Below are 11,661 nucleotides of genomic sequence, written 5' to 3'. Positions count from 1 at the left end.
GGATTCAGCATTCCAAGCTTATAAAACATTGTCCCATTTGCCCTAATGGAATGGCTTCTACTGAGACCTACTTCTAAGCAAGACATTATTGGTTCTCACCAACGGTTCATACCGGTTCTCACCAACGGTGAAACTCTCCAGCAGCTTCTCTGAAACGTGACGGAAGGGAAGACTTACCAGGGAACCTCTGCTTTGCACGGCTTGACGTGGGAGTGGGAGGTGGGGTGTTCCCAGTGCCCTGCACTTTGGAGACGTACGTGGGCTCTGTAGATTCTAAAGAACCTGGCAAAGGGAAGAGGATTTGGTTAGTGGCCCCTCAGAACATACCTGAAAACTAGGTTTAACGTGCCAAATTATAGGATGGTATTTATAATCTGATCCTATTTGGCTGAACTTCATTGTACCAAAGGCACTTCTGTCTCACAACCTTCCATTTGGATTTCAACACAACAACATTCCAAAGCAAACCACGAGTGGAAAGTTGCTGCTGCTGAGTCTTCTGAGCACGGTGGTACATTAGATGCTACTTCTGAAATATAGCATCGTCCCTGGAGCTCTCCAAATAGCTGCTCCAAGTGAAGCTATTTGCAAACTTCTGAATGGCCCTCCCAGGCTTTTCCAGAGCCTGGGAGTTTGAGAACACTCCTAGTTCTCAATGTGGAAGGGCTGAGTCACAGTTTTTCCACATGGGGTTGAGAAGTTTTAGGCAGAGAGGGGCATATGCAAAACATCCTATGTGCTATTAGACTATGACTATAGGAAGAGTCCTTCTGAATCTGGCTTAACGTCCATCTATTCCACCATCCTGCCTTCTACAAGGACCAACCTGATGCCACTGGAATTCCCCAAGCAGGGTACAAAGGGAATAACCCTCTTCCTATGCCTGTTCCCCATCAAGTGGTATCCTTAAGGTACACTGCCACTAAACTTGGAAGTTCTATTCAGTTATCACAGCTTTGAAGGGCCTACTAATTCATTGGATAAAGTTGCTAACGTTGGTTCAACCCCCAAAATCATTGATATAATCAAGTTTCAGCGCACCTGCTGTTAGGTTAAATGTTCTTCCCTTTGGTGAAGCATGAAATGGAGAAAACCAGTTGAGCACAGAGCCCACTACAGGAATCTGTCGGAGCAGCCCCTGAGAAAACAAAGGGGGTTGGGGAAAAGATCAGTGTGTGGCCAAGAAACAGGATGCAGCGTGGTTGCAGCTGCTGCTGCTGCTGCTGCTGGGAATTTGCTTAACTTGGGGCACTCACCTCTTCAAGGAGTCTTTCCTCATTTGCTTTCTGCAGCTGAACCTGCGCTTCCTGTATGCCTTTCCGTACAACTTCAGTCATGTTTTCCAGCAGCTGATGAGGAATTGAACAGCACACGTTATTAGCATTTCTGATATTCCTGATCTGGTATGGTGTTGCTAGTGCATTGCCTCCAATGTAGGAGTACCACGAATCATGGATGACTGCCCCTATTGACTTGAGAGAGCTAGCTGAGCTTACAAAGGGTAAACAAAAACAAAAACTGGTGCATGCACAGCTGTTTTACAGGCACTAATAGGACTGGGCCTTCTTTCCCCTTCTGCCACTTTCAAACAGTCAAGCCCACTGCATTGCAGGGGGTTGGTCTAGATGACCCTTGGGTCCCTTCCAACGCTAAGATTCTATGAAAGTTTCTTTAAGGTGCTTGCCACTGTTCACAGATCGATCAGCGGTCAGGTTTGCACAGCATGGCAAGCGAAGAACAAACCTTGGCTACAGCTCGTCCCAGTTTGGATGACATGCTGTGCCAATTGTTGGCTTAGCTCAGCACAGCGTAGCACTAAAAAGAGACCAGGAAGTGGTTGCATGTTACTCTCCAGCACCAAGCTGCTCAGTGTGTTAATAGTCTCTGGATTTGCTATTGATGACAGCTGGAAAGGAAGCAAGCTGTTACCAGAAGCTGTGGGGTAGTTCATTATCCCCCCCCCCCCAAGGAAATAAAATCCATTCATTAATTACTTGCTGCCCTATAGAAAGTTAACCACCCTGGAATTAAAATGGAACTATCATGAGCTATTTAAGTGATTTATTTATTTGGATTAAAAAAAAAACAGAGAAGGGAGCTGCAATGATCAATTTAATTAAGATGCTGCAGCTGGGAGGGGAGGCAATTCCTAAGCCGGTAGTTATTGCTTTGCTCATGAATCAGTTCTTATGTGCTTAACACCTTGTGATAATCCAAATGTTAGCAATTTATGATGTGGCACATTGAATAAAGGAACACACACACACACGCACGGTGTTATGGGAAAGAAGTCAAGTAAGTATCAATGTTGTGTGTGTCATTTTTGTGGTGACAGACTAGCATAGCTTCAAGAGGGAGAATACATTTATTATTAAGGGGCCTATAGGAAAACTAAGCGCAGGGCAATCAATATGACCAAGAAGAGGTCTGCTCATTATGCTGCCACTCTGCAGTCTTGCACGGTCAGTACATACCCTTGAATTCTCTTCGATTTCTCGGCCTGTCGCTGCAATAGTTTCAATCAGCTCAGAAACATCAAGGTCCTCAGTGACCATTCCAATATAAATACAGTTTTTCTCCCCTCCAAATTCTGGACCTGAGAAGTGGAGGAAAGAGGTAGAATGAGGTTCGCAAACACTTTAGAAATCGTAAACATGCTTGTTTTAAATAGGTGTCAAACTTATTTTTAAAGAGAAGTTTAGGGCCCCTGGATTCAGGGTAAGCCACAGCCCTTCCCCATCAAAAGTGCTTCTCTCTTCCACTCTTAATCCCTTTTTGCAAATTCCAAATTCTGGAGAATTTTAAAATTTTGTGACTAGAACAATTAAAAGTGACCAAAGGAAGCTAAATATAAAAATGCAAAATTCCTCTGTTTGGTAGAGAAACCAGTATTATTGAACTGTTACAGGGGATTACACACACACTGATACCTAGACTTCCCCATCATTTCACTGCCCCATTGAATAGTTTCAGAAGTAGTTTATTACCTAAGGAAAACAACAGATCTGATTCCAGCTCATTTAGTTTTTTCAATAGTTCGTTGTTAATCTTCTCCACTTCTTTCTCCTGTTTGTCTTCATTCTGCCCTTCGTACCTTTCAAAACCAATTCAGATGGACTATTTATGGTAGTGGTAGAGTTTTGCAGTAAAAACTGTAAAATCCTGTTCTTGCTGTCCAAGAACAGTTTGCAGAAATTTTGCCTTGATTATTCACTGTACACCATGCCAACATTACTGAAAATTTTCAGTCACACCGTCATTTGTGCTTTGCACAAATTTGCTCCAGAAGTATGCATGTAGTCTGTTTAACCTGAGCAGTCCTAAACCCTATGAGTACATTGGAAAAATAAAAAGGCACTTCGAAAATACCAAAGTGGGGAACCATGATCAAATATGTTTGACGTTAAGCAAATGTTTAAATGGTAACAACTCGGAGGAGGAAGAAAACATCCAGTAAAGTGGAATGGTGGCAGATTCAGCAGAAAGAAAAGGAAATGTACTTCTTTCCACTGAATTTGCTGCTGAAAATTTGGCCAGACAGCCACTAGCTCAGATGGCTTCAAAAATGGGCTAGACAAATTCATGGAGGGTATGCCTCTCAATGGCTACTGGGTGAACCAATGAGCAAATCGCACAGCCAAACTCTTCTGGAAACAGGAAGAACTGGCTGCTCCTGAGCTCAGTTTGGAAGCTTGTCTAAAAAGGGGCACACATGGATCCACAGCAGCCTCACTGCTGAAGATCTATACATCTATATGCAGCCTAGAGCTCTCAAAGAGCCTTGAGGAAGTCTGTGCAGAGCAGCCACTCACCTTACCACTCCAAGGCCTGGCCAGCTGAGGTCTTCAACATAGGCAAGACCTACAGTTCTTTTCACTTCCTGCTCAAACTCATCCCTGAGTTGCAGTGTGCACGTCAGCACCGGGACCTTCAGTTTAAGGCAGTCCACCAACTGGTCAACGTCTTGCACTTCAGTTCCTAAAACTGAAAGGCTTGGTCGATTAGCATGTTCTGTGGTAAACACAGAGGCCAGCAATACTGTTTGGAAATGGTGTTTAACCCCAGTTAAACTTTCATATATGCATAAACATGATTCCCCTACATGCTGGTGAGGGTGTGGGGACAGGATTCCTCTTAGTGGTAGCACATAGGATTATACCCACATTCTTGAAGGATTAGAAGGCGCACACTTGAATTCTTGGTACAAGAAAGTATGGTGTATTGCGCTTATGGAAAAACTGACTCACGAATTAAGGCTGGAAATAGGAACAAAGCAAAAGACACCTTTGCAGGAGAATGCTGGGAATTAACTTTGCTCACAAATTCTCCAGAAAACCAAAGGACCAGTTCCAAAGGTTTATACTAACTTGTGGAACAAAAGTGTTTTACAGATACATACTGTTATAAGGTGATGTCTCAAAGCAGAGACATCATCTTGCCGACAAAGGTCTGTGTAGTTAAAGCTTTGGTTTTCCCAGTAGTGATGGATGGAAGTGAGAGCTGGACCATAAAGAAGGCCAATCGCCGAAGAACTGATGCTTTTGAATTATGGTGCTGGAGGAGACTCTTGAGAGTCCCATGGACTGCCAGAAGATCAAACCTATCCATTCTGAAGGAAATCAGCCCTGAGTGCTCACTGGAAGGACAGATCGTGAAGCTGAGGCTCCAATACTTTGGCTACCTCATGAGAAGAGAAGACTCCCTGGAAAAGACCCTGATGTTGGGAAAGATGGAGGGCACAAGGAGAAGGGGACAACAGAGGACGAGATGGTTGGACAGTGTTCTTGAAGCTACCAACATGAGTTTGACCAAACTGCAGGAGGCAGTGGAAGACAGGAGTGCCTGGCGTGCTTTGGTCCATGGGGTCACGAAGAGTCAGACACGACTAAACGACTAAACAACAACAACTATTATAAGTTGTGGTTTATATACAGCAATACAGGTTTTCATAATGTATCTGGCGCGGTCTCCAGGGACTTTTAAAGAGTAACAATCTTAATAGAAAAAAAGAAAAGAAGTAATTTCACTCATATGTGGTGGTGGTGTTTTAAGTAGGTTAGCTAAGACCAATGTTAGAAACTGAGGTATGAAAGCTAGGAGCTAAATAGTACCTTAATTCTAGGTTATGGGCACAACAATGGAATGTCTAGGCGTGCTTTTTTAAAACAAGAATACAAAGCTGAAAATGAATGAACTGCAGCTAAAATATTAAGTTCATTTTTCACATGGTTTAGTCCTTCCTCTGCCCACCCCCCTAATATTCTTTAGAGGGTCTATTCTCCAGTCTTCAGAGAGTAGCTGGAAGTGGGGAGGCAGAAAAAGGTCCTCCTTTCCTTCCACTCTGCAGTTTCAAACTGAAATCTTAGGCGCAATACTGTGCCCAGAGCTCAGAAACTGCCTGCGCTAATAAAATTCTCTGTTGCAAAATGTGTCTAGAACAATAGGAGTTTTGAACACTGGCTAAGACTCAAAGTTGGGTATGACCCAAATAACATACAGGCTACAACTGATGCAAGATCACAGATGTCTGGGGCCTTCTGGAACCAGATGAGGGTAGAACAGGGCGTAACAGAGTGGGGGGCACTTAGGAGCACTCCGCCAATGCACACGGTGGTCAGTAATGGAACCCCCCTGTGAAATGGTCACTGCCTGTACAGTGGTGCCTCGCAAGACGAAATTAATTCGTTCCGCAAGTTTTTTCGTCTTGCGAGTTTTTCGTCTTGCGAAGCACGGTTTCCCATAGGAATGCATTAAAAATCTATTAATGTGTTCCTATGGAGACCGCTTGCCAGGCTGGCGGTGCGGAGAAGGGCTTTTCTCCCCACCGCAAGCCTTCAGCACAGGTACGGGAACAGAGGGGAAGGCGCGCAGCGCTTCTCCTCTGTTCCCGGGACTTGCGGTGGGAGGAGGGTTTTTCCTCCCCACCGCCAACATTCAGAACAGCATTCTGAATGTTGGCGGTGGGGAGGAAAGCCCTCCTCCCACCGCAAGCCTTCAGGACAGGTCCGGGAACAGAGGGGAAGGCGCGCAGCGCTTCTCCTCTGTTCCCGGGACTTGCGGTGGGAGGAGGGTTTTTCCTCCCCACCGCCAACATTCAGAACAGCATTCTGAATGTTGGCGGTGGGGAGGAAAGCCCTCCTCCCACCGCAAGCCTTCAGGACAGGTCCGGGAACAGAGGGGAAGGCGCGCAGCGCTTCTCCTCTGTTCCCGGGACTTGCGGTGGGAGGAGGGTTTTTCCTCCCCACCGCCAACATTCAGAACAGCATTCTGAATGTTGGCGGTGGGGAGGAAAGCCCTCCTCCCACCGCAAGCCTTCAGGACAGGTCCGGGAACAGAGGGGAAGGCACGCAGCGCTTCTCCTCTGTTCCCGGGACTTGCGGTGGGAGGAGGGTTTTTCCTCCCCACCGCCAACATTCAGAACAGCATTCTGAATGTTGGCGGTGGGGAGGAAAGCCCTCCTCCCACCGCAAGCCTTCAGGACAGGTCCGGGAACAGAGGTTAAGGCGCGCAGCGCTTCTCCTCTGTTCCCGGGACTTGCGGTGGGAGGAGGGTTTTTCCTCCCCACCGCCAACATTCAGAACAGCATTCTGAATGTTGGCAGTGGGGAGGAAAGCCCTCCTCCCACCGCAAGCCTTCAGGACAGGTCCGGGAACAGAGGGGAAGGCGCGCAGCGCTTCTCCTCTGTTCCCGGGACTTGCGGTGGGAGGAGGGTTTTTCCTCCCCACCGCCAACATTCAGAGCAGCATTCTGAATGTTGGCGGTGGGGAGGAAAGCCCTCCTCCCACCGCAAGCCTTCAGGACAGGTCCGGGAACAGAGGGGAAGGCACGCAGCGCTTCTCCTCTGTTCCCGGGACTTGCAGTGGGAGGAGGGTTTTTCCTCCCCACCGCCAACATTCAGAACAGCATTCTGAATGTTGGTGGTGGGGAGGAAAGCCCTCCTCCCACCGCAAGCCTTCAGGACAGGTCCGGGAACAGAGGGGAAGGCGCGCAGCGCTTCTCCTCTGTTCCCGGGACTTGCGGTGGGAGGAGGGTTTTTCCTCCCCACCGCCAACATTCAGAACAGCATTCTGAATGTTGGCGGTGGGGAGGAAAGCCCTCCTCCCACCGCAAGCCTTCGGAGGAGGCTGGCGATGGGGCGGAGAGCCCTCCTCCCCCCGCCAGGCTTTGGAGGGCTTCTCTGAAGCCTGGCGGGGGGAGGAGGGCTCTCCGCCCCATCGCCAGCCTTCAGAGGAGCCCTCCGAAGCCTGGCGGGGGGAGGAGGGCTCTCCGCCCCATCGCCAGGCTTCGGAGAAGCCCTCCGAAGCCTGGCGGGGGGAGGAGGGCTCTCCGCCCCATCGCCAGGCTTCGGAGAAGCCCTCCGAAGCCTGGCGGGGGGAGGAGGGCTCTCTGCCCCATCGCCAGGCTTCGGAGAAGCCCTCCGAAGCCTGGCGGGGGGAGGAGGGCTCTCCGCCCCATCGGCAGGCTTCGGAGGAGGTCCGAGGACAGTGGGGAAGACGCGCTGCACTTCCCCGCTGTCCCTGGAGATTTCCCTATGGGCTTTCGTCTTGCGAAGGAAGCCCATAGGGAAATTCGTTTTGCGAAGCGCCTCCAAAACGGAAAACCCTTTCATCTAGCTGGTTTTTCGTCTTGCGATGCGTTCGTCTTGCGGGGCACCACTGTATATGGATTGCAACAACCCCCTCCCCCCCCAAAAAAATTTAGTCAAATGCGTCCGGTTACCTGCAGAAGTCATTAATGGGCTAAAACGCACACAAGCGCCTTCATCCTCCAGTTCTACCAAGTCAACTCCACTGGCAGGCACCAACTGAGACAACTGCTCTCCCAGCTGATGAGACAAAGCAAGATTAAAGGGGTGTTATTGATCACCCATTACTCATAACTCATTTACGCCTCCCCTTTTTCTCTCTTATCTACCTATGTACTACTCCCAGTCAGTCCCCCATTTTTGTTCCACATTGCTTAGTTTCTGTTGTGGTTTTTGCTCAGTTCAAGGAGTCTTAGCCATCTTCCCAGCCTCAGAATAGCAGGTGTGTGTGTGTGTGTCTGTCTTTCCAGCAACTGCAAAGCAATCCCCACCCTTTCTGCATCCCTGGAGTTATAAGGAAGGCTGGGGTAGTTTGGCTGCTGCATTGTTAAAGCAATCAGAATGCCTTGGCCATGCAGTCTGCTAGCCTTTCTTACTCCAGAAGCAAAGAGGTGGGGGCGGGCAGCAGTGTTCCTTGGCTGCTGCTTGGTCATGGAAAGTTGTGGGTCAGAAGGATGGGCAAGCTCTGTGCCTCCTTTTCCCATGAGAAAGATAGGCAGAGCTTCCTTGGTCCCAGCTTAGCTTTTTTTAAATAAATAAATAAATAAATAAAAAGCAAATAATGTTACAGCAGCTAGAAAAACCCAAAAGGAAGGTATTTTACATACATGAAAATATAACAGAAATATAACAAAAACATTAGGCGCTGCCTTATGTTTAATCTTCGGCTTCAATATAAATCAGATCTAAGACTCAGAACTAATTCCCCAGGGTCAAAGAGACCATGCCCTTGGTTCCACCTGAGAGCACACCATGCAGGGTTCCAATTCAGCAGATGTGCCTTGAAAGCCACATCACCAAAAGGGAAGGAAGGGGCAACCACAATGTTCTGCTTGGCTACTTAGGCCACCCCCAAATTGTGGGCTTCCCTGCTCATGGTAACGTACATAGGATTCCCATCCAAGTAACGCATGAGCCTCTAGATCTGCTAAGCTTCTGCGAGTGCTGCTGCATCATGCTTTGGTCTGTCCCCCTAGTTTCTGCCGTAGGAATCTTGACCATCAACCATCTTCTCTCTGAAAGCCTGTTCGGAATCAGACTGCTTGTACACGCAACTGGGGGGAAAAGGCTTAGCTATTCTGAGCCCCACCTCCAAGTTCAGAAAGCTGACCAGGTGGAATGTACTGCTCCCAACAGTAGCGTGACCTCATGGGGAAGATTAACACAATAATTGAGGGCACAGAAAACAAGCCTGTAAGCTGCTATGGGCACAGCTCTTTTTGAAAAAGAAGCATATAAGTAAACTCAATCAATCAAGGCCAGGTCACCAAGAGCTGCCTCCATGTCTATGCTCTGTTGTAACACTATAGACCAGGCATAGGCAAACTCGGCCCTCCAGATGTTTTTGGCCTACAACTCCTATGATCCCTAGCTAGCAGGACAAGTGGTCAGGGATGATGGGAACTGTAGTCCCCAAAACATCTGGAGGGCTGAGTTTGCCTATGCCTTTGGGACAATATAGCAGCTGCTCCTGCACTGAATCCGTAAATTTTAGAACCCACTCAAGCTGTTCAAATGAAATGCTTGTCAGACAAAAGACCTGACATAAGCAGCGTGTAATGGGATTGTTTTCCTCTGCACAAAGGGGTCAGTGATTATACTTGAAATGTTTGATTGACCCATGTCTGGCATGCCTATGAAGAGATAAGGAAGGCTACTTACCCACTGATTAAAAGTATCACAAATGTATCTCTCGTTGCCAGTAATTGTAGGTGTTTGGGCAGAATGTAACATATGATCTGAATTCAAAGAAAAAGGGAAACTGAATTTCCTGAGTTAAAAACATTTTGGCTGATGCTAAAGAATAATTCATTCATCCTACTTTTCTCCCTTGAACTGATACAGAAGTGAACATTCATATCTTCATATTTTATATAATGCACTTTTTGGACATGGAACCAAGAACTTAAGTTTGGAAGGTTTGGGTTTTGAAGCACAACATGTTCAGCACTTTGATACACTGGTCGTAACAAATGCTTGACCTGACTCTGATTTGAAACCACACATAATCTAATTTTACAAGAGATTTATGGCAGCTTTGAATGCAAAAATGTGACAGAATTTGTCCACAGGAATAATGCATGAGATTGGGGAGAGCTCTGACATTTATGGGCTGTAACCAGCCAAGTCATACTCAGAGTAGGCCCACTGAAATTATGGCCCATTCATTTTTAATAGGTCTACTCTGAGTATGACTAAAACTGGGTACAGGTTGCACGTATTAGAGTCCCTTTATTTTCTGTAGCAAAAAGTGATCCTGTGTGTTTTCAAACCATATCTTAAGAATTACCTCTTAACTGATTGCATTTTCATTCCTTTTTATGCTACAGAGCCAAAATTCTCTGTAATGCATGTAAAAATGCTGTGCTTGAAGCTTACCATTAGAAAAAGAAGACAACTACCCACTTTAATTTTGCATATTATAAAGGAAACACCCACAGGATACAAGTTGCCAAATATTTGCCCTAGGAAGACAGTTGTATTTATGTGAACTTTTAGCAAGTGATTAAATGCCACGGATCTGCTATTGTTACAGTTGTATCCTGCCTGTGAAGTGCCCTCCAGACTGTCAGTATTTTGTGGGAGGGATTCAAATCCAAATCAGAAATGTAGGGTTGTTCCCAACAGTAGTTATTCTCAGAGCAGTTCTTCTCATTGAAATTAATGAGCAAGGCATACATATTTAGGCCTATTAATTTCAGTGGGTGTACTCTGAATTAAACTTAGTTGGATACAACTCTTGGGTTTGCAGAATTAAAGTGGATTCAACAAGAAATCTGCTTTTTAAAAGACCCCAGACTTTTATAGTAGGGAAACAGTCCTCTGTTCAAAGCTGCAGCCTCTGAAGCACCTTTGAAGAAAAGCTGGGGTGGGGTGGGGGGGGGAAGAGTAATAGAATTGTGGAGTTGGAAGGGACCCCAAGGCTCATCAAGTCCAACCCCTCTGCATTTCAGGAATCTCAGTTAAAGCATCCATGACAGATGGCCATCCAGCCTCTGCTTAAAACTTCCAAGGAAGGAGAGTTTTCTGGGGGGAAATACAGATGACTAAACTTCAGAAATAGGGTCTTAAGTTCAATACTGATGTTAACACCCCTCCAACAAAATGAAAGAACTTGCGTTCACTTTTATTTTAGTCAAAACAGATCTTTTTTTTTATAAGAATTCAAATTTCAAATGTGTTCATAATAAAAATCAACAAAAGCAATGTTATCTGTGATTATAATGTCTTTTCACTGAACTCTACTCACCTATAGGGGACAGTTCTGGGGAAAACTTAAATACCACCACAGGAGAGCTAAGTTCATCTTCAACCTTGGAAATGGGACATTCAGGAAAAAATAATAATAAAACCCACGTTCCAAAATGTTGTGAGAGCATCTTAAGGCTGTGTACAGAAAATTAATTCTCTAGGGGGCCATGTCATTACCACATCTGGCATTAGTGCTAACATTCAAATGGCAAGAGAACCAAGATATCAGATTTGAAAGACAGCCAGCCTATGTGGCATACTGGTTTACAGGGTTGGACTAGGATCTGGGAGACCAGGGTTCAAATCCCTGCTGAGCCATGGAACTCCCTGGGTGACCTGGGGCCTGTCACAGTCTCACAGCCTAACCTAACTCAAGAGGAGTTGTGAGGATAAAATCGGGACAAAGAGAATATGCCACCCTTGAGCTGCTTGGAAGAAAGGTAGGCTATAAATGTGATAAAGTAAAATATAAAAACCAAGGCTGCAATCCAATCAGCATTTTCCCAAGTGTAAGACCCACTGAATTCCCCAAGGTGGTAAAATACCTCCCACTTATGCCAGGTGTTATTATCCCAGACCCACAGCTCAGTTTATGCAGACAAGGA

At 46.4% G+C, this 11,661-nt stretch overlaps 1 protein-coding gene across 1 annotated transcript in view; it reads right to left on the bottom strand.

Moving 5' to 3' along the window:
* PDXDC1 (pyridoxal dependent decarboxylase domain containing 1) overlaps positions 1-11,661 on the bottom strand; it is a 40,175-nt gene that overhangs the window by 2,935 nt on the left and 25,579 nt on the right. Inside the window, exons 14-22 of the mRNA XM_081887987.1 lie at positions 11,055-11,118; positions 9,467-9,543; positions 7,720-7,825; positions 3,813-3,984; positions 2,988-3,094; positions 2,475-2,596; positions 1,257-1,349; positions 1,042-1,138; positions 178-282 (exon numbers count right to left, since the gene is read on the bottom strand). Of these exons, the coding sequence (XP_081744113.1) occupies positions 178-282; positions 1,042-1,138; positions 1,257-1,349; positions 2,475-2,596; positions 2,988-3,094; positions 3,813-3,984; positions 7,720-7,825; positions 9,467-9,543; positions 11,055-11,118 (943 nt within the window). The remainder of the gene's footprint in view (positions 1-177; positions 283-1,041; positions 1,139-1,256; positions 1,350-2,474; positions 2,597-2,987; positions 3,095-3,812; positions 3,985-7,719; positions 7,826-9,466; positions 9,544-11,054; positions 11,119-11,661) is intronic.

Source organism: Podarcis melisellensis (assembly GCF_964234715.1).
Source record: "Podarcis melisellensis genome assembly, chromosome: 14".
Lineage (NCBI taxonomy): Eukaryota > Metazoa > Chordata > Lepidosauria > Squamata > Lacertidae > Podarcis > Podarcis melisellensis.
This window is presented reverse-complemented; position numbering and strand designations above follow the sequence as displayed.